This window comes from Ictalurus punctatus, chromosome 16 (genome assembly GCF_001660625.3).
Source record: "Ictalurus punctatus breed USDA103 chromosome 16, Coco_2.0, whole genome shotgun sequence".
In the NCBI taxonomy this organism is placed as follows: Eukaryota; Metazoa; Chordata; class Actinopteri; order Siluriformes; family Ictaluridae; genus Ictalurus; species Ictalurus punctatus.
This window is the reverse complement of record NC_030431.2, coordinates 26,110,684-26,133,174: the sequence shown is the minus strand read 5'-3', so window position 1 is coordinate 26,133,174 and position 22,491 is coordinate 26,110,684. Positions and strand designations below refer to the sequence as shown.

Below are 22,491 nucleotides of genomic sequence, written 5' to 3'. Positions count from 1 at the left end.
GGGCTGCGACTCTGAGATGATAAAAAACACTCATGTGGGTTAAAAAGCTGAGTCACTCGGTCAGTGCAGGTCATAACTCCTGCTCATAAAAAATTCAAACAAACCCTCAAATCAAACGTATCTACACAGACACGGTCGGAAGATGCTTCTTTAAAACTGGAATAACTTCTGAGATATCAATACACTTCAAAATGTTATGTTAAAACTGAAAAAGTTGAGTTCTCCCACAACATGCAACTTTAATAGGAACCCTTTCTATTAACCCTTTCTAAGAACTCATGTTCTTTTAACAGTTCTTTTAAGAACTGTTGCTGCATTGCTAAACGAGACAGCTGCTTTTTCAATTTCACTATCTATAGTTCCAGGAACCTTTCTTTAGTTCCTGGTCCAGAGTTTCTTAAGAACCAGGAACTATCTGGGTGGAGCCTGTCATATTGAATGTTTCTGATTGGTCAAACTGTCCACACTGTCCAAACTGCACACACACACACACACACACACACACACACACACACACACACACTGTTTGGAAGGACTCCAGGCGAAAATAGATGTGGCCTGACACTAAACACACACCCGATACACAAACACAACAAAGCATTGCCCTCATTGACAAGCTGACAGATTAAATTCTCCTCATCATTACAGACAGACAGATAGACAGACAGGTAGACAAGGAGAGAGAGAGAGAAAGAGAGAGAGAGAGAGAGAGACTGAAACAGAGAGAGACAGAGAAATACACACAGAGAGACAAACACAGAAAGACAGAGACAGACAGATGCAGAGTGAGATGGACGGATAGAGAGAGAGAGACGGGCAACAGAAAGGAAGAGGCACAAAGACAAACACAGACAGACTGACAGACAGAGAATGAGAGATAGACACAGAGATAGTGAGAGACAGACAGAAATAAGAGACAGACAGACAAACACACACAAACAGTAAGTGACAGGAAAAAAGAGCTACAAAGAAACAGACAGAAAGAGAGAAAGACAGACACAAAAAATGGACAGACTTAGAAAGACGAACAGAAAGTAGGAATAACAATCAGATGCAGAATAGAGGAATAGCGGAGGAAGAGAAAGTGTGACTGATTACAATAGTGAGAGAGAGAGAGAGAGAGAGAGAGAGAGAGAGAGGGGTGTTCTTCCTCCCTCTTTTAACCCGAGCTGATGGGATCATACGGAGGCGTGACGCTCGTGTTCGGGTCAGACTGATGGAGCTGAATGCTAATAAGAGCTGAGGATTGAAAATCCCTGACAGACGCAAGCTGGACGCTTTCAAACTGACCAGCATCAGTGTGCTGTACTGCAGTCACACACACACACACACACACACACACACACGTCAGTGTAATTCACTATATCTGCTCACCACACAAGGTGTACTGTAACTTCGTGATGATGTGCACGACATGTTCTCTAAAACTAATTTGTAGACTTTTCTTCTCATGAAATATCGCCCATTCTTTTCTATCCTAGTGAGTTGTTTGTTTGTTTGTTTGTTTTTCACACACTGATCTGTGTGTTTGGATTCATTAATGTTTTTAATGCCTACATGCTATACACACTAAATCACACATGTTTGAAACTCTGTGATGGAGAGCTCAGGCTGGACCGAACTGGACCTACTACGATATAATGACTATAAAAGCATACTGTGATTGATTTAAAAGTAGCTCCTCCCGCTACGTCAGTGCAGTTTGTTCGGACCGCGACGCACAATCGATGACATAACGAGCCCGTACGGTATGTTTATAGATAAACGTTTTATCGGTCGAATATTCCCGATTGAGCGCGGCTCATTTCCCGCTCGTAGACGCGGCTAATCGTTGATGCTAACCTTTCATTTTATAACTGCGGCCTTAAAACAGAATTTAGCGAAACGCATGACGCGGAAGTTTATCACCAGCGCGTTTGAAGTCATTCTGTAGAAAGGATGTGTGTAAAAAATGATTTTCGCTTTACTAAAAGGAAGTCAATCTATACTACGTGAAAAAGTGAAAAAGCATTATGAGGACACTTCGACTGGCAAGTCACTGAGTAGTGATTCCTATCTCATTCTCTCTCTCTCTCACACACACACACACACACACACACACACACACCTGCTCCCTGTCTCTTCTGATAATACCCTGAATGCTTTTCATGTTACCGAGTTGTTTCAGGTCGCTGCCCAGTCTAGCGTTCGCACTGACAGACAGCGTATCACGACTCACTTAGTGTCATCACCTGTCTCTCCTCATCACCCATCTCACCTACTCATCTCCTGTCTGTCTCCATCACTGTCTTGCATCACATCCTCTCTCTCTCCCTCTCACTCATTCTCCTCATCTCTCTGTTCAGGCTGCAGCAGAAGGCCCTGGCCCCGGAGCGAGTGCGCTATTGGCTGCAGATGATGTCATCCCTTCCAGCGCTCCCTGCAGCGCCGCGTGCTATTGGCTGGAGACCGAACGAGAGACATAGTGCTGACTGAGCTCTCGCTTTCATTCATGCAGAGCCGGGCTTTGTGCCGCCGGAGGCGGGGCCGAGAGCTTGACAGACAGCACATAACAACACACACCGGGTCAATGGAGACATCAGGGCACTGAGACAATACAGGGATTTGAGACTACTGTGACTGATGTATCATGGGGGAAAAGGGGGGGTTAATAAGAGAGAAACCACACCCTGTGTACTACTGCACTATTCTGAGTGTCCCATGATGCACTGGGATAGTCTGGCAGCCATACTGCATTTCTGCCCATAATGCACTTCTGTTTTTGTTATTTATCAGGAGTAGAAAGGGAATGTGGAGTATAGCAATTTTACTACACACACACACACACACACACACACACACACACACACACACACACACACACACACACACACGCACACACACGAGTTAATCAGTGTCATGCTGATGGGGGTTGGAATAAAGAAGGGGGAGTGGATATAGTATCTCAAGTATGATGCTGTCGCCATGGTGACATTCAGATGAGCACATTGGGTGTTCCCCAAGGGGAGGGGGGGGGGGGGGGGGTTAGCGCTGAGTAAGGAGGGGCACACACACACACACACAGGCATCCCACAAATGTCTACAAACATCCACTCTCTTCCATTCTGTGTGTGTGTGTGTGTGTGTGTGTGTGTGTGTGTGTGTGTGACCTCACCCAATACACTGAGGTGTCATTAGATCAAACACACTCACACACTTATACACATGCATACAAATATCCACAAATATTCACCCTCCACCCTCTCCCATGGTGTGTGTGTGTGTGTGTGTGTGTGTGTGTGTGTGTGTGTGTGTGATCTAATGACACCTCTGTGTATTGGGTGAGGTCACAAACACTTTCTCTCTCTCTCTCTCTCTCTCTCCACCCTGTACATGATGTCATTTTTGTTTTCTGTTGTTGCCATGGCTCCATCTGGATGTGTTTCCCTTGAGCATCTCAGCACACACACACACACACACACACACACACACACACACACACACACACACACACACACACACACCTCCTCCTCCTCGTCCTCCCAAAGCCGCTGATGTTGGATCCCCCTCTTGACTGCAGCACGCAGATATGGGACAAAGCCGTTCCCTCACACACACACACACACACACACACACACACACACAAACACACACACACACACACCACACACACACAAACACACACAAACACACACAAATCTGGGTTAATTTAATTTACTCCACAATAAAAACCTGGAGATTACATGCTCCAAACAGCCTCCAACAACGATTATGAATCCAATCTCCTCGTTCTCCTCCTTCTTTTCGGAGAGGATTTCTCGCGTGTTATCTCCTCACGTCCACGAGGCACAGCACACCTGAATTCATTTACAGTAATTATCCAGTGTATCACTCATCATCGTATAGTTTTTCTCCCCTGCAATCTTAAGCTTTTGTTGCGAATCGCATCCATTTCTGCTGTGCATTTAATATGAACACCATTCTGCTCCATTTTATTTTATTCCACAGATGATCTATTGTGTTCGGGGCAATAAATTATACATGTGATTATTTATTATTCATCAACCAGTAAATCAGTGTTCTGGCACGTTCAGGGCAAAGTGAGGTGTAATAAAGCATGGGGGTTGGGGGGGGGGGGGGGGGGGGGCTTTGTGAGGGGGTTCAAGCTTGGGGTCTTACACAAGCATCAAATGTCGGTGCTTTTATTCTAAAATAAACTTTTAGTAGATGGATGGACAAATGGAGGGATGGATGGTTGGATGAATGGATGAATGGAGGGAGAAGTGGAATGGATGGATGGATTGATGGATGGATGAATGAGTAGATGAGTAGGTCGATGGTTGGATGGATGAGTGGATGGTTGGACAAGTGGATGAAGAGATGGATGAATTAACAGGATGGATGGATGGATGGATAGATGGATGGGTGAGTGGATTGAGGGAATGGATGAATGGATAAATAGATGGACACACAAGAAGATGGATGGATTGTTGGAGGGACAAGTGGAATGCATGGATTAGTAGATGGTTGGATGGTTAAATGAATGGATAAAGACAGAAGAATAAAGGGATGGATGGAGGGATGGATGGACAGGTGAGTAGACTGAGGGATTGGATTAATGGCTAAAGAGATGAATGGATGGACAACTGGAATGCAGTGGATATAGGCTTGGATGGATAGATAGATAGATAGATAGATAGATAGATAGATAGATAGATAGATAGATAGATAGATAGATAGATAGATAGATGGATGGATGAACAGATGAGTGAATGGACAAATGGATGGAGTTAACAGTTTTATTGACAATTCTATATATCAGTTACAGCAGAATGAAATAGACTTCTCCAATGCTTTGGTATAATATGTGGATGGATGGATGGATGGATGGATGGATGGATGGATGGATGGATAAATGAATGGATGGATGGACAAGTGGACACATGGATTAGTAGATGGTTGGATGGATAAATGAATGGATGAAGAGAGAGATGAATAAAGGGATGGATGGATGGCTGGATGGGTGGGTGGACTGAGGGATTGGATGAATGGATGGTTGGATGGATGAATGGATGAAGGGGTGAATGAGTGGATGGATGGCTAAATAGATGAATGGATGGACAACTGGAATGCATGGCTAAGTGGATGTAGGCTTGTATGGATGAATGGAGAGATGGATGGGTGTGTGGGTGGACAAGTGGATGGATGGATGGATGGACAGATGAGTGAATGGACAAATGGATGGAGTTAACAGTTTTATTGACATTCTAGTCATATATCAGTTACAGCAGAATGAAATAGACTTCTCCAATGCTATGGTATAATATGTGGATGGATGGACGGATGGATGGATGAATGAATGGATAGACAGACAGACTTTACTGAGAGAAAAAAGGTGACAGCAGTCTCTCTCAGTTAACCGGTAAACCTCAGCTGCCTTGATTTTAATCTGCCTCACTTGAAGGTCGCTTTGGATGAAAGTAATAATAAAAGTCTGTCTCTATAAACGTGGTGAACGTCCTCACAAAATCTAAGCTCACCACATCTAAAGGGTTGGAGGATAAAAGCCTCCGTCACTACAAAGCAGCGTTTGCATGTGTGCGCGTTCACGTCTGAATGATCCTCCTGACTCGTCCCTGCTTCACTGAGCTTCTTGAAGTCACTCTGCCTTTTCTGTGACCAAAACACAGGTTTAATAAAGTTCTCTAACCGCTTGTTTGTCTTCTGTAGCCGTACACCCCCCGAGACACAGAGACGGGGAGGGTCTGCTCCACGGGATGAGCGCAGGAACTCATTTCCTGAGTGATCTCAGAGGTCAGAGCTGGACACGGAGGCCAAGTGGACCTACAGTGACGCCCTTCTGTGTCTAAAGTCAGAGGCAGATCTCGTAACTCTGACACTCAGGCTTTTATATCTTTACACGCCGCTAAGTGAAGCTCCGTGATGCTTTAGCTATAAATTATTATCATTATTTTATGATCGGCTGAGATACAGAGACGTGGTCCTGTGATAACATTATCATTCTGACCTTTAAAGATGGATGGATGATTGGAGGAGGAGAAGATCGGGGGATGGAGGAGAAAAATGGAGGCAGAGACATAACAGCTGGGCTGAGAGATGGGTTAGAAAGACTATCTTTTTAAGGCTATCTGTCTGTCTTTCTTTCTTTCTGTGACTGTCTCTCTCTCTCTCACGCGCTCTCTGTACCCATCTCTCTCTCTTTTAGTGTCTTTTGTGTCTGTCTCTCTATTTCTGTCTATCGGCCTCAGTCTGTCTGTCTCTCTGTCTGTCTGTCTCAGTTTCGCACTGTGTTTGTCTATCTGTTTGTCTGTTTCTGTCTCTCTTTCTGTGTCTGTGCCCATCTCTCTCTCTCTCTCTCTCTCTCTCTCTCTCTGTTTCTCTCCTTTCTGTCTATCCGTATGTCTCAGCCTGTCTCTCTCTTTCTGTGTCAATCTGTCTCTGTCGGTCTCTCTGTGTCTGTCTCTCTTTATTTCTCTGTCTTTCTGTTGGGCCCTCAGTCTCTCTTTCTGTCTTTCTCGCTATTTCTTTCTCTCTGCATGTCTCTCGCTTTATTTCTCTGTTTCTCTCTCTGCCTTTCTTTCTGTCTCTCTCTATATTCTGTATATATCTTCCTCTCTCGTTCTGTGTCTCTCTTTCTGTCTCTATCTCTCTCTGTTTGTGTCTTTCTGTGTGTGTCTCTCTCTGTCTACCTCTCTGTCTGTCTGTCTGTCCCCCTCTCTCTCTCTCTCTCTCTCTTTCTCTCTCATCTTTTGTTCCTCTAGTCTTTTAAAGACACCTAGAGCACAAAAGGCCAGTGATGATCACGCCGACACCACATCTCTCCCTTTGATCTCTGTCCTGAAAAAAAAAATCACTGACAAAACCATCACTACCATCGCCATCATCATCATCATCATCATCGCCATCATCATCATCATCATCACTTTACTAATCCACATCAAGAAAACTATTTGGATCAGAGACTCTCAATAGCTCATGTATCGTTCAAATCACCTTAACTAGGAGAGAGAGAGAGAGAGAGAGAGAGAGAGAGAGAGAGAGAGAGAGAGAGAGAGAGAGAGAGAGTGTTCAATATGATGCTCGCTCGACCATTTAACAATAATCATTTGGGAAACTCCACCCACATCTTAATGCTCATATGTAGCTCAAGGTTCAGCTGATGCTAGTTTTACAGTGCGAGACCGTAAAGAACGAGCCAAATTAAGTATCATAAAATATCAAATTATTACAACTTTCCATTTAACTCAAATGTAAAAGATCAGCTAAGACAACTTCTGGTTCAGAGAACACTCAATACTGTCAGGTTTTCAGCTTTTATCTTTGAACGTGTTTATATAACTCCACTACAAAGTTGCTGCAACGTCAAAGTCAGCACAACGTTATGCGAATATTCTTACAACATTGTGGAACCTTTATTTTCTTATTAAAGCCTCGGGATGTAAGAGTTTCGGAGATTGCTGCCCTCTGTGGTACAAAAACGCTATTGCAAGCTAGTCACAGAATAATATTTATAACATATTAATCGGACGGATGAAATAAGACACATTCAGCTGTGTCCCAAACCACATCACGTGCACTTAATAGGATGTATAAATAGTACAGATCGACACCTTTAGTCTACTGACTCACTGCTTAGTGTGTATACATATAACAAGTGGCTGTCTTTTTGTTAGCATGCTAATGGTCGCCGGTTAGCTCGCCGACATTGGCTGTTTTGTGCTTTGTATTTGTGTTTGTAGTTCACGGACGCAATCCCAAGGTACAGCAGTGTCTTTGTTCTTTGACATCTGAACACATCACAAAGCTGAAAGTACCAAGCGAGCTAAAGCACAAAGGTGTTGTTGAAGTTAAAAGACTTCTCTTTTATAATCTTGAGCTTGACTCAACGAGGGCCCATCTTTGGCCGTATTACTTTCAGGTAGCACATATCTGAGCGAGCGTTACAGTGTGAGTGTTTAAAAAGTTCCTGAGTCGCTCACGGAACAGTACTCACGGTGTATTTAAAGCTTTTTTAAGCATTAAATAAAATCCAACTCGCTGCAGCTTTAAAAACGGACCGCTCCGACGATGTTCATTGTTTGCTGGGATCTCACGCAAAATATATCCTGTAAATATCTGCCTCGTAGGGGGTTAAAATGTGCAGGAATGTTTTTTTTTTTTTTTTTTTTGAGGCAGTCACTTTTCGTCTTGTAAATAAGTCAAGAAGAAATGATCGAGGGAATCGGTTGAAAGCGTTGGACAAAATCTACGTCAACAAACAAACAAACAAACAAACAAACAAACAAACTAGATAGCTCCTCCGCTGTTTAAAACACACACAGTATCACCTGGAAAATGACACCACAGACGTGAATCTGAGCTTCAGATCAGCGCTCTCGAGTCCTCCTTCTGTACATCAGGCTGAGGAGAGCAAACATAATTAACTCGAGTGCTAGGCACAAAAACGAATGAATGCTAATCCCAGCTCGGGGGGTTTCCTGAGCTTTACGCTGCGTTCATCAAAACCAACAGGCCTCCTCAGTCACTCTCTGGTGAATGAATGAAGCCTGAACGGAGGGAGGTTTTACAGTTTAGGGCGGCTCATTAGGAGTGAAAAGCGCACTGTGTAATTAGGATAACCCCTTTCTCTTCCTCTTTCTCTTCCTCTCTCTCTCTCGCTCTCAGATAGATTTACTCCTGAACTTTACTGTTAACAGGCACTCAGCCCTCGTTGTCGTCGTCCTCGCAGCCTCCCGGTGGGAAATGACAGTGACTCCAAGGAGGATTTTCAAGAATTGTAGTAAGAAAGAGAGCGTGAGAGAGAGAGAGAGAGAGAGAGAGAGAGAGAGAGAGAGAGAGAGAGAGAGAGAGGTAAAAGTGCTGAAAGCACAGAAAGCCGTATTACTTTTATTACAGTAATAGGATATTATATTACATTATAGTGTTACTACGAATGCATTAGGGAGAGAAAGAGATGGAAAGGGTGGGGGGGGGATGCAAAAGATGCCATAAATATTGTTAAATTGCACACTGTACATCCTGTGTTATTCTTGCAAATCTCCAGAGTGCTTCATACAGCCCTAAAGCAACGGCTCAAACGCTAAAATAAAAAGCAGAGCAATGCTAATCTAAGTACAGGATAATAAGGCAATGGATCCTGAGCAGGAAAACGCGGCGGTGGGGTGACAGAGGAGGAACTGAATAGAGGGATTAAGTGCAAGCGCAGAAAGGCAGATGGAAGATTTGGAGTTTGGACACCGTGCAGTGGACCGAGTACATCCTGGACACGTTTCCTCTTCTAATGAGGCACAGAACCACTCCGAACAAGCACTAAACAGACTCCGCAGACGCTGAACAGACTCCACGCAAACTCGGCATGTATTCTATGAGCCGCCACTAGGAGAAACTTCCGTACGAGCGATAAGAAGGTTGCGGGTTTAAGTCTCAAAACACTGACGGGGGGAAAAAAGATTGGAAACTATAATGCGATAATGTTTCACAACATTAAATGCAAGTACATACGGATAAAAAGTACAAGTACAATGTCTCGTTCTCTAATAAATGAAAGTCGCTGTGGTGTAAGAGGAATAAAACACACTTTGGGGGTAACAGTAAGTCTGCTTCATCACACAGAGTATAGCATCATCAATCAAGCCAATCCTATAATCCTCCCTCTGGAGGAACCGTTAAAAGATGACGCACCAAATATTACAGTTGTACCTGTGCTGTAAGAAGTTTTAACCTGCTTCCGACTGTATGATAGCGCGTCAGTACACGTGTCTCACGTATTCAAGCTTGAAGCAAACGACGTGATCATGTGACCAACTACGAATGTAAAAAAAAAAAGAAAAAAAAAGAAGTCTCATCAGGGTTAATGTGTAATGTTTAATCAGGAGAACGTTCGCGATTAAAGGGTTGGATTGAACCTTTTAGACGGACTCTTATATAAGCTCTCCGATCTCTCACTTTTTCTCTCGGGGGTTTTGTTCAGGAAGTGCTGATTCCACGCTTGGCTTGGTAAACCTAATAAATTGATCTGGCTTGTCGTTCCTCTCTCCAAAAAAACAAATGTGCCAAAATGACTCAACGGTCCACGGCGTGCTTTTAAGAGGAATTTAGGATGCAGCTGTAGGGAGGAGGCTGTATTTTATTTTATAACGCTGTAGCACCGAGTTCCTCCCTGTTTACGTCCATCTGCTTAAAAACCCACTGATGCCATCCACACCGTATTACTATTACTGTGTGCACCAAAACACTGACATCGGAGAACGGATCACGTCCGAAAACATCGCGTAGACCAGGAACGGCATGACTATTAAAGATAGCAGTGTAGCACAACAGACAGCTGTGGGTTACCGGTGTGTAACCATGCCCCTACGGGTCGTGTGTAGTAATTTTATACATATGTAATTCAAGCCACCTGAGCACGACGAGCCTCAGCTGGAGGTTGGTAATAGGGTTTTTGGCCGGTGTTCACGGCGAGACGTAGACACACGGGAGAGAGAGAGAGAGAAAGGCTTTGTGTTTGTTTAGGCGTCACAAAGCCACCGACTCAATGGAGCTGAAAAATGTTCTGGCGTTTAAGTCTAGCGTTTATTCTAGAGTTCACACTGCATGACTGGACTCGGGACGTTCTAGCACGACACTGCTGTACTCTGGATTGTGACCGGTCAGAAGGTGTTGCTCAGTTCTCTCTAGAACAGCAGCACTGACAGTAGCGCAGGTTTATATTAAAGCGCTCGTTCTAATTCTAACGCGTTACCGTTTCTATAGTAGCAGCTCGTTGTACGGCGGACGCTCCGCATAAACACGGTTAACGTTTAGGGAAGGAGTCTCCAGTGTCAGCAGTAAAGCTGTAACTTTTCTTAAGGACGGAGGAGTTTACGTTGTTTTCGTGCGGTTTCTCGGTAACACGACACGCTGCGTTTTTAAAAAAAAGAAAAGAAAAAGAAATCGTATTAAATGAAGCGAGGAGCTGGTGAGGGAACGACTGCCTGTTTATAGCTGCTGTAGTGTAAGTGAGAACAGGAACTAACCTGTTTCACTTCCTGTGTGACTGCAGATGGATAAACAGTACAACATTTTTACAACCCTTTATTAATCAAATAAAACTAGTCGTTGTTGGCTGATCGATGTGGCGTAAGAGCAATAAAACACTTGACACTTGTTAGACGTCGTCAGTCCCTTCAGGATCTCGAGATTTTTCGATCGGACATGAGTACAGATAAGAGGTCTCGTTTACCAACAAACATCACCGCGAAAGCGCGTGCAAATTTTGGGCCGAAACAATCAAAGACAAAGACAAAAGTGTAAACTGCTCTGTCCTGAAGATGTGGGGGAACTTACAGTTACAGCTTTACAAAGCGCTGACACTGGAGACTCCTTCCGTAAACGTTACATAAAGCATTATTCATCGTATGAAAACTTCACCGTATCAGTGATTCCTTTGAGTGGAGTGTTTCCATGGAGTGTCTGAGTAAGTAAAGGTCCCTGTGAATGAGCTGTTACCATAGAAACCATAGCGTAGAGCTGCTGCTATAGAAAATTAATCAACACTTTCTGACCAATCAGAATCCAGAACTGAGTGAGTGTGGTAGTGATCCATATCGACTTTTTTTTTTTTTTTTTTTTTTTAAAAAGAAACAACGGGCCGTAACCGAACGACTCCGCACTGTGACAAGCGAGCAAGAATAAACCTTATTTGGATATAACTTCTGCAGCACATGTTCTCTCGCTCACACGAACGATCTGGAAATATTTCAGGATTGAAATGGTCTAAAATCTCCATCACGCCGCTGAAAAGTGTGTGCAGGATCGTGTGTCAGGCTCGGACAGATTTGGGCTCGGCTCTTGGCATCTGTGAAACCGTATCTTCTCTCTGAAAGCTGAAGCATGACCTCCAGGTCAGCGTTTTTGATGCGTTCTCCGGTTTCTCCCGAGCCTCGAGCTCTGTCACAACCCACTACACGACCACAGGACGACAACACACTCCACTGAGTCCAGCCTGCACACACTCAGCACTGAGATCATCACCACCACCATCAGCAGCAGCAGCAGCATCAGAAATGCACGTGAGTGTGGACATGCCCAACAACAACAACAGTGCAAACACACACACACACACACACACATATACACACACCACTACAGTCGTGTGCATCAGTCAAACGCTGTGACATGCAGAAAATCATTAAAGATGCGATGAACATGCACGATGATGTCATGCAATCCCATACCTGCCCTCACTCACACACCAACACACACACACACACACACACACACACTCCTGCACCTGCATGAACGATCCCCTGTAGAAGCAGCAGGCGGCCGCAGACAGGGCGCTCCACAGACTGCATCTCTCTGTCATGCTTCCGCTTTTCCTCCTCCTGACTCCTTCTATCTCTCTTTTTCGTCTTAGGGTCCGCTAGAAGGTCCGGGTCATGCCCCTCGTCGCTCACACACACACACGCACACACACGCACACATACATGCACACACACACAGGATACGTACGAGAGTGTGTGAGCACAGTGCCGGCAAACGGCTGCTACTGCTCTCTCTTTCTGCCTCTCACTCTGACTGTCTATGCTTCAGAGAGCTGGCAGGGATTACCTCATCGCTCTCGGACGAAAGGAGGAGGTGGGGGAGAGAGAGAGAGAGAGAGAGAGAGAGAGATGGATAGAACGGGGGAGGGAGAGATGGAGGGAGGGAGGAAAGCCAGCGAGATGCTAGCAGCCACCGAGACCCCACCCACTCCCTCCTCAACACCCTCCTCCAGGGTTTCAAACAATACTGAGAGAGAGAGAGAGAGAGAGAGAGAGAGAGAGGGAGAGAGAGAGAGAGAGAGAGAGAGAGAGAGAGAATGCCCCTCATGCATTCAGCACCTTTTGAAAGGAATTTTTCCTTTTATTCCTTTCTAAAAGAAAGCAAAGTAGGGTGGGCTTAAGTGGGGGAGGACAAGGCCAGGCTTTATACACTCTCCCTTCTCCCTCTGAGTTCACACACACACACACACACACACACACACACACACACACACACACACACACTTGCTTGTACTCAGTGTACAACATGAGCTGAGCATGCAATGCAAAGTGTTCTACGTTTGTCTTCCAGGAACACGAGAGAACCCCATTAACCATCTCCACAAGCCAGAACACTGCACTGCAACCCTGCTCAGGTTCCCATCAGAGCGCCCCTAGTGGTCAAAGTCCAGGTACTGCAGTGAGTCTATGGCCGAAAAAGCGCACACTTTTAATAATGCAAAGCCTAAAACTGTTTAAATTACATTCCTTCCTGTTGAACATGTTGATTAATTCTCTTTAACAGCGGCTCTGACAGTAGCGCAGGTTTATATTAACGCGCTCGTTCTGATACGTTATCGTTCCTATAGTAACGGCTCGTTCACAGGGACGTGTACAGTTCCACCTAATGATAAACAGATTAACAAAGTCCAGCTGTTTTTGACAGCTGGAACTTTAATCTGTAAAAGTTTTCCGGCATCGTCTTTGCGGTTTCTCGGTAACATGACAAGCTGAGAGTTTTTTGTCTTATTAACTTCGAGAGAGAGAGAGGGAGAATAAAGAGAGGCGGGTCAGGGAACGACCGTTTACAGCTCCTATAACGGAAGTGATGACGCTTGACTACTTTTGGTGTGTTGGAGGTTTTTAAAAAAATATTAATAACGCATCTGTTAAAATTCAACGAGGCAACGATTATTATTTTGCTTACTAAGCCTCAACACTCTGTCAGAGATCCTCACGGTAGCTACAACTAAACTTTTCCTATTTCCTAAGACTTCCATATATGCATTCAAAGGCGCGGCCTCGTTTCCGTGTGTGGTCCTTAAAGCGCCGCTATCGTTTCCGTGTAAGAATTTAACGACGCTGGTGTTTCCTTCTGTCTCTTGTGTTCTACGGAAACATCTTTCTGGACAGATGGAAGATGAGCGTTAGCATGTAGAACGACACGAGTGTGCTTTTGTAGCTTTGATGCTAATCCGTAAGCGTGTGCTTTATGTTCTGCGGGATAACACACTGATCCTTTGTCATGAGTGTGACGTGCCTGTGTGTGTGTGTGTGTGTGTGTGTGTGTGTGTGTGTGTGTGTGTGTGTGTGTGTTTTGTCTTAGGAATTAGACACATAATGCAAAAGTATGATCAGATAGCGTACATTCTTCTTAATATTCACCTGCATGCTTTAATCTCTCTCTCTCGTTCTCTCTCTGTCTCACTCTCTCTCTTTTGACCTCCTCGTACCCTCCTGTCCTACTTCTCAGCGTCTGTTTGTTCTCCCCCCCCCCCCCTTTATCCCTCTCTCTTGTTTTCTCTCCATATTTCTGTGCTGAGCACGACTATCTATTCCAAACCCCTCTTCACCCCCTCAATCGATCCCTCTCCCTCTTTCCCTTTCTCTCCTTCTCTGGGTTAAACATTAATTACACCAGCCGCATGATGACGGTAGAAACGAGAAGACGAGTAGAGAGCTTGTGAGTGGTCATGAATATCTCCCCTCCCTCTCTCTCCCGCTCTCTCTCTCTCTCTCTCTCTCTCTCTGAATTCTCCTACAGGGTCCAGCTCCCTCACCTTCCCATACTTTCCTTACCAGCTGTCTCCTGTCCAAGCTGAGGTCTGACTTCCTCAGGAGCATCTCCGAGTTTGATCTGTTGAAGTAATCCAACACCATGGCAAGTCCATTTACAGACCTAATCAGCTTCTCTGGCTATGGCAAGGACTAAAACGGAGTGTGTGGTGCTGATCTAGTGAAATAATCAACGACAGGGCGGTGTGTTAGAGCCGAGCGCGTTTCTAACACGTACGGTTACGTTGTGGAGTTTTGAGATCGTTTATGTTTGATTAAATAGTAGTTAATGATGTGCACCAAACTGTAAACGGTTTTCTAAACCGTGTGCACGTGTGTGTGTGTGCGTGTGTGTGTGTGTGTGGGAAGGGTTGTCTCGGACAGTGTGCCGTACCATGTGTAGGCCATGTGCCAGAGACACATTAATTAGCTTCACATAAATCCACCCTTCCCATTTATACCATTTACCCACACATCTCCTCCTCCCATCTCTCTCTCTCTCTCTCTCTCTCTCTCTCTCTCTCTCTCTCTCCACAGTGCCAGACCCATTACCCACCACGATCCATCCATTTCCCTCCATCTGACCATAAATCTATCTATACATACACATTTACACAACAATATCCTGTATGAAGATCCAGTTTCGCTGCACTGCTGCTTGATTCAATCATTCCTTCGCTTCATGTTGTTGTTATTTGAATCAATCTCTCTCTCTCTCTCTCTCTCGCTCTCTCTTTATCACTCTTTCTCTCCCCCAGTCCTGCATCTGTCATGCTCTCCATCATATCGCCGCTGTTTACATTTCCATCTCATTTTCCCCTCTCGCACCTTTCCCTCCTCTTAGCGACCGATGCTGATGACATCATCACAAAGCGCACATTTAGGCCTCGTTTACCGCGCTGGCTATAAACAAATTTATTCATAAATTCAGAATTCGAATTCCTTCATTCGCACGAGCATTTCCACGACTGACGTGGTGTTCATGGAAATCGGGTTACTTGGGGAAAATAGTTCCTAAAAAAACCCCGTTTTCTCCTGAGTTTGCGTAAACATTGCGTACGAGGAGAAACACCAACGTGAACATCGATTGAGCGAAGACTGTAAGATTAGTCGTTCGAGCGGGACAAAAGTAATGGCACCCTATGAAGGGAGGACGAGTTAGGGTGTGTCTGTGGTAGCTGGTACAGTGCAGTGGCTGAGCTGCGTTACTGGGAGACTCAACGCATGACGTGAGTAGGAGGCGCTGTTTCCCCTTGTTTTCAGCTCTCGGTACGGCTCTGAGTTTTTATGGAGTTCTGTGGGCGTGGTTAAATGTGAACCTGGTAAACATTTCTTTCATTCGTTCCAGAATGGTTTCGTTGTTCAGAAGGCTCCTGAACTCAGTATTGGTTTGAAAGGTTACAGAACCTTTTCGTTCGCGGACAGAATTTCGGAACATTTTAGCGAAAAGGTTTTCCAGGAAAGCTCCAGAAGTTCAAAAAGTTCCAGAACTCTTTCGATCTTCAGAAGGTTTCGGGAACTGGTTACTCGTTTAAAAGGTTTGGGAACTGTTTATCTCTTCAGAATATTCTGAAACTCTTTACTTCTTTTGAAAGGTTCCAAAATTCTTTAAGTACTTCAAAACTTCTTTGTTTTTTTGGGGGGTTTTTTATTATTATTTTTATTTAGAAATCGTTAATTCTTCAAAGGGTTCCAGAATTGTTTGTTTCTAAAGGGTTTGGAAATCTTTATTTGTTTAAAAGATTCAAATTAACAAGGTCCACTATGGCCAACTCCACCTCTATAATCCCTGACCTGAAAAAAACCCCAAAACCCAACAACTCTGAAGGTGGAACTAAAAAGGTTCCTAGAACTACTGTAAAATCGGCCTAATTTTGTACAGTACCAAAAGCCATACAAGTGGAACCTTTGGCACGGGACCGGTGGCTAATGGAAAATAGCTGCTTTTCCAAAAAGTAAAAGTACTTTGTGGAGAAAGGAAGAAAAATGCTAATTTAGTTCCTCAGCACTGTTTGTAGCTTCCTGCTGTGCTGCTGCCATTCAGAGAAACTCATCTCGCTGTAAAACATTCAGGCCGCATCCTCAGCTCGATCTAGCGCCATTAAAGTTTTACACAGACGGGGAAAAAGAAGATGGGCAGAGAGAGACAGAGAGACAGAGAGAGACTGTACCAGAGATGGAGGAGGAGAAACACTGGATAAGGAGGAACTATAAATAACAGCACATCAAAGCTGCCCTAAATTGCTAACATGGCTAATAAATTAGCGCTGATTCACTTGATCTCATTCATCATTAGCAATGCTCTCATATAGGATATGCTCCTATAAAGATGATTTATTGTTGGTTCCAAAATGTGTAATATATATATATATATTTAAGTACACAGGGTGTGAGTTTTGTGCTTTCAGTGTGTGTTAATCTTCATGTAAAAGTCATGATCGTTCCTGACACGCGCCATAACGGGATAATAAACTACATTTGCACCACCATCTAGTGGCCAAAAGCTGCATTACAACTAAACTCGCAAGAGGAATTAATTATCTAAACAGCCCAGTAAATGTCTTAAGACAGCAAAACTATTAAAGTGCAGTTCATCAGCAGCTAAAAAGACCCACGTGGATTTTATTACATTCCTGAATGCTGCTTTTAAGATAATGATCATGATAATTTGCTTAATTAAAATACTGAATTAAAAACATGCAGTGACTTTCGGGGGGGGGGGGGGGGGGGGGGGGGTGAACCACTGAGTCAGATGAAACGTAAAGGACACAAACCAACACCTCAATGCCCGCACACACACGCACGCACACACACACACGCACACACACACACACACACACACACACAAAGTCTCAACTCAAACACTAAAATTGAATCACTAATGATTCATTCTTGCATGAAAAAGGGGAATGTGTACTCCTGTTTTACAGTGTACATACAAATAAAACAAACACAAAGATGTTTAAAATAGAGCGTTAAGGCAAGATCACTCTCGGGATTAGAAGAAGAGAGTGTGTGCAGTCTGTGTTTCAACAGACAGGTTATTCAAAATATTTCTATTATATTCCGAACAGAAAACACTGTTTGAACTGACATAATTGTAATTTTTTTTGCTATTAATATAATTAAACTGCACCATTTGAAGACTTTGATACGGTACTGAAACCGCACACATTAAACCTGTGACTGTTGCCACATGTCTTATTAATTTACTTAATTTTGCATCCAGCATAAAGAATTAACAGACATGAAAAAATAAAACTGAAGAAGGAATACAACAGACAGACAGACAGACAGACAGACAGACATATGTCTTACCTCTACATACTCTCCTTGACTGTCTTTGGTTCCCTTTTGACTGAGGAGAGAAAAAAAATAATCTTCAGAATGTAAACTCTGGAGCTTTTTCACAAACAGAAGACGCCATTCGATATCACCAATAACACAGCTTGAAAACACACACACACACACACACACACACACTGGAACACAATGACACACATCTCACTAAATCACACATTTCTGCTCATAAACACTGAGAATATATTATAAATGATTTCATGCATATTTTAATATTGGTAAATATTGCATGAAATCACCACGTAATAAACTATATGTAGTTCTTCAGATGTATGTGACTACTCCACTTCCTGCTTACTGGTTTCCTGATCTTTAATTCCCTCTGATGGAACCCTTACTAGTTTTATGTAGAAACCTGAAACAGAGGTCAGGGTAGAACCTGTTTATTTCTGAAGTACTGAACCCTTAATTATATAATGAGCCCTTAAAAAACCCTTGAAGAATAATTTATTATAAGCGTGTGTTAACTGGGTAGGTGTGTGAAACAAACTCCAAATTATAATAGATTATACCTTAAATACTGCTACTACTAGTACTAATAGATCTATTATATATAATAGATTATATATTAAATACTACTACTATTACTACTACTACTACTACTAGATATATAATGGATGCAGATAAAATACAGACTACTATACTATTATTATTATTATTATTATTATTATTATTATTATTATTATTATTATTATTATTATTATTAACCCTAACCCTAGTTTATTATATTACTATCTGGCGCCCTCTATTGGACATTGATATTGATGACTGATTCAATCGCAGGATATAAATCTCTCTTTATTATTTGGATATTAAATGATCTTAAAAAACGGTAAATGATGCAAACCACACAGTTGTTTTTTTTCTTCCAAACACTGCACCTACATAAGGAATAAAACATAATGGGAAGCACTGTTATACTAAAATGATCAACACCAGGGCGGTGTGATGAAGCAGAGTTATTGCTACCACCTCAAAGTGAATTCTTTTCCTATAACAGCACACCCTGAAGTGTTTTATTCCTCTTAGACCTCTTAAAGCATTCTTACCGGTCAGGATCGGGACCTGTTTTTCTTTCCTCTTCTTCTTTCTCTTGATGGCGCTCACTGGTGGTGGAAATTTTGTGCTCCTGCAGGTCCACAGAGATCTTTACAGGGAGGCTACTCTTCCTAGGCAGTACTGGTTTCTCCTGGAGAGCATGTGGAGGTGGAGGTGGATCTGGGTCTTCTGCGGGTTTGGAACGTGCGTTATCCGGTTCTTTACGGATCTGCTCAGAGCTCTTAACTTCAGGTTCTTCCCTGGTCTCGGCTTTCTGGCACTCTGGTGTGAGCTTGTCGTCTGCGTCGTTCTTGTGCAGGCTTGAGAGCGCTTGGCCGTTGAGAGCGCTGAGGAGAGGGGACTCGTTCACGTAGTCGGAATTTCTCATGCTCTGGCTGCGGCTCAGTGGGGAGCTTTTGGGCTTGTTCTTAATTTTAAGACTTTTATGATCCTGACTTTTATTCTTGACGCTCTTATCTTTCTTTTTCTGCGGGCGAGGCATGGTGCCCATGTGGGTGTACATTTCGCTGGAGCGGGCGTAGCTCGGGCAGCGAGGGCGCATGTCCTCCTCATCGATAGTCGTCTCGTCATCCTTCTCGGAGCTTTGCTTCGCTGCGTCCGACTTGCGACGAAATGAAAGGTTACCCAGACTCCCAAACCACTTAAAACCTGGTGACAAGCGGAGAAATAATTAGCTATCACTCTTTAAATATCACGGTAATATCATGGCTTTCAATAATTCCTGTGGCAGAATGATTGCCCAGCATCTTTAATAAATAAAGCAATAATAATTTTGATTCACGAGTTTGAATTCATTTGGGGGTTTTCTGTAATCCAAGCTGAGTTTGCTTCGGTGTGTACCCGTGAGGCCGTAAAATCGTTTCCTAAACCACCGCTGAGCTCGGAGAACCCCCTTTAAAAGCTGCTGAGAAATCCTCGCAGTTCTGCCGCTGCAAATCGCAGGTTCATATTAACACCTCAATACGTTATCGTTTCTATAGTAACGACACGTTCTCAGAGTCCGCCGATCGGGTCATCTGTGAGGAGACGTCTATTTTACACGTACGGAAGGAGTCTCCAGTGTCAGTGCTCCGTGACAGTCAAAGGTAAAGCTATGACTTCGAGTTTTCCGAGACGAGACGACAAAGTAGACGCCGGTTCGTCTGTCGATAAAGCTGCGAACGACCGGTGTTGTGAATTCTCAGTGCTAACAGTGACGTACCGGAGAACATGAACTACATGAACATGACGTATCGTCGGCGAATATATTGCGATGTATACGCACAAAAACTATACGCCGTACAAAATCATCAGGGGGTTTTTCTGAACAGGTCTTTTAAAGCCGAAGTGCCGTAGAACTGTTGTGAATAAATAACACCTATAAGAAGTAGATTTACCGACCCACACCAAGCACTTTTTATACCATAACAATCCTGTTTTCTTTCTAGTATTTTCTACTATAACATTACACGCACTAAATATATTTGGTATGAAACCTATATCTCGACATTTTTTGACGAATTTTCCTCATTCGATTTTTTTTTTTTACGCTTTGCTTCACGTTAGCTCAATAACTCGAGACTATTTCCAGCTTGAGATGAGTGAAACAGGTTTAATGATAATCATCTGTTCGGTTTATTGTGATCTTATGATAGGAAACACTGGATACGCACTGGATATTTTCACTTGATAAGATGTCACGCAGGTAATTTCTGAAGGCAGGTAAACGGAAAGAGAGTGCGTATCAACTGGGTGAAGATCTGGTATAAGACGGGTTCTTCACGGGGTCAGGGAATAAACGACGGCCCGAGCTCTCGGGTCCTTTCAGACAGGAAAACACTCTGCTGCAGCTTCAAAAGGGCATAATGATGTGGCTGGATGTGTGTGAAGCCACAGAAAAAAATACTATTTCATCATTTCTCCGCCACAAAACCCATTCATGAGTAAAATCCCGTTTCGTAACGTCGCTAAAGTCATATTTATGAGCTCCTGCGGCGGTTCCACGTGTCCGCTGTGGTCAAAACACCCGACGTGTATCATATGGAAGCTTATGATCGTGTGTTTTCCCGCTCCTTTATCACGTATCTTACACATGAAGCATGACTTCATCATCGGTGGCGATTGATAACGGTTTTGTGCATCACACGATTCCACGGGTGAATGACCTCCGGCGTTACCGTGACCCGAGACACAGAGATGTGAGGTAGATCCAGTGTAACGCGCTTTGAAATGACAGGGTCGTGGTGTTACTGTAAACAAACTGCGATCGTTTGACTCACACGTTCTTTTCTTTAAACTCCGGCGAACAGATTTTACTCTCAATAGCACGAAAACAACAGGAAATCAGAATGAAGTTCATGAGGGTTCATTAGTGTATCAGCTCACACACCTCACCACAGAGTGAACACACACACACACACACACACACACACACACACACCGGTAGTCATAAAAATACTCACTCAGTTTGCGTTTGAGCATGATGTCCGTTTGCCAGGATGTGGATGTTTATTTTCTTTCCTAGAGAGTTCTGAATAACCTGCCTCCTTCTGGTACGTATGTACGTGTGTGTGTGTGTGTGTGTGTGTGTGTGTGTGTGTGTGTGTGGACAGCACTTCCTGTGTTGAGCTGAAGATGTGAGCCGCCCTGCTTTGTGGTTAAGCACACGCAACCTTGCTGTCATGTCAGAGGGACAAATGTGCTAGAGTCAGAAAGGTTTCAAGTTCAAGTGTGAAGTTCAAGCGGCTTTATTTTCATGTCGAGCGTAAACGGCTGGTACAGAAACAGCGCGCAGTGAAATGAAACCGCGTTCCACCGTGGTGCTACACAAAAACAACACAGCCCCCTCCGGGTGTAAAACAGCAGGAGACAGTAGAGTGATTACTGCACAGGACAGTAGGCTCAGGGAAGGACAGTGCAGCTCTGACCAGCACACAGTTCCAGTGTGGAATAAAGTGCAGTGAGATATTACACTATTATAATAATAATAATAATAATAATAATAATAATAATAATAATAATAATAATAATTATGGTGTAAATGTCAACATAACATAGTAATGAGTAGCAAAACTGCAGGCGGTCGAAAGGCGAGGTTTTGGAGCAATAGCACACAGTGATATTCAGAGCTACAGAAAGTTTTACTCTGACGCTCTGTGTCTGCCTCTAACCGCCTCCGACTGTCTCCGACTGTCTCCGACTATCTCCAACTATCTCTGACTGTCTCCGACTGTCTCTGACTGTCTCCAACTATTTCCAACTATCTCCAACTGTCTCCGACTGTCTCTGACAGTCTGTGTCTGCCTCTGACCGCCTCTGACTGTCTCCGACTGTCTCCGACTGTCTCTGACAGTCTGTGTCTGCCTCTGACCGCCTCTGACTGTCTCCAACTATCTCCAACTGTCTCTGACTGTCTCCAACTATCTCCAGTTGTCCCTGACTGTCTGTGACGCTCTGTGTCTGCCTCTAACCGCCTCTGACTGTCTCCAACTATCTCCAGTTGTCTCTGACTGTCTAAAACTGTCTCTGAGTGTCT

The 22,491-nt window shown here is 43.8% G+C and overlaps 1 protein-coding gene across 1 annotated transcript in view; it reads right to left on the bottom strand.

Annotated features, from left to right (window-relative positions):
- The window catches only part of sh2d3ca (SH2 domain containing 3Ca), a 46,729-nt gene extending 24,803 nt beyond the window's left edge, over positions 1-21,926 (bottom strand). The window contains exons 1-3 of the mRNA XM_017489813.3: positions 21,419-21,926; positions 18,968-19,625; positions 17,877-17,916 (exon numbers count right to left, since the gene is read on the bottom strand). Coding sequence (XP_017345302.1) covers positions 17,877-17,916; positions 18,968-19,625; positions 21,419-21,437 — 717 coding nt within the window. The 5' untranslated portion in view covers positions 21,438-21,926. The remainder of the gene's footprint in view (positions 1-17,876; positions 17,917-18,967; positions 19,626-21,418) is intronic.
- Between the last annotated feature and the right edge of the window lie 565 nt (positions 21,927-22,491).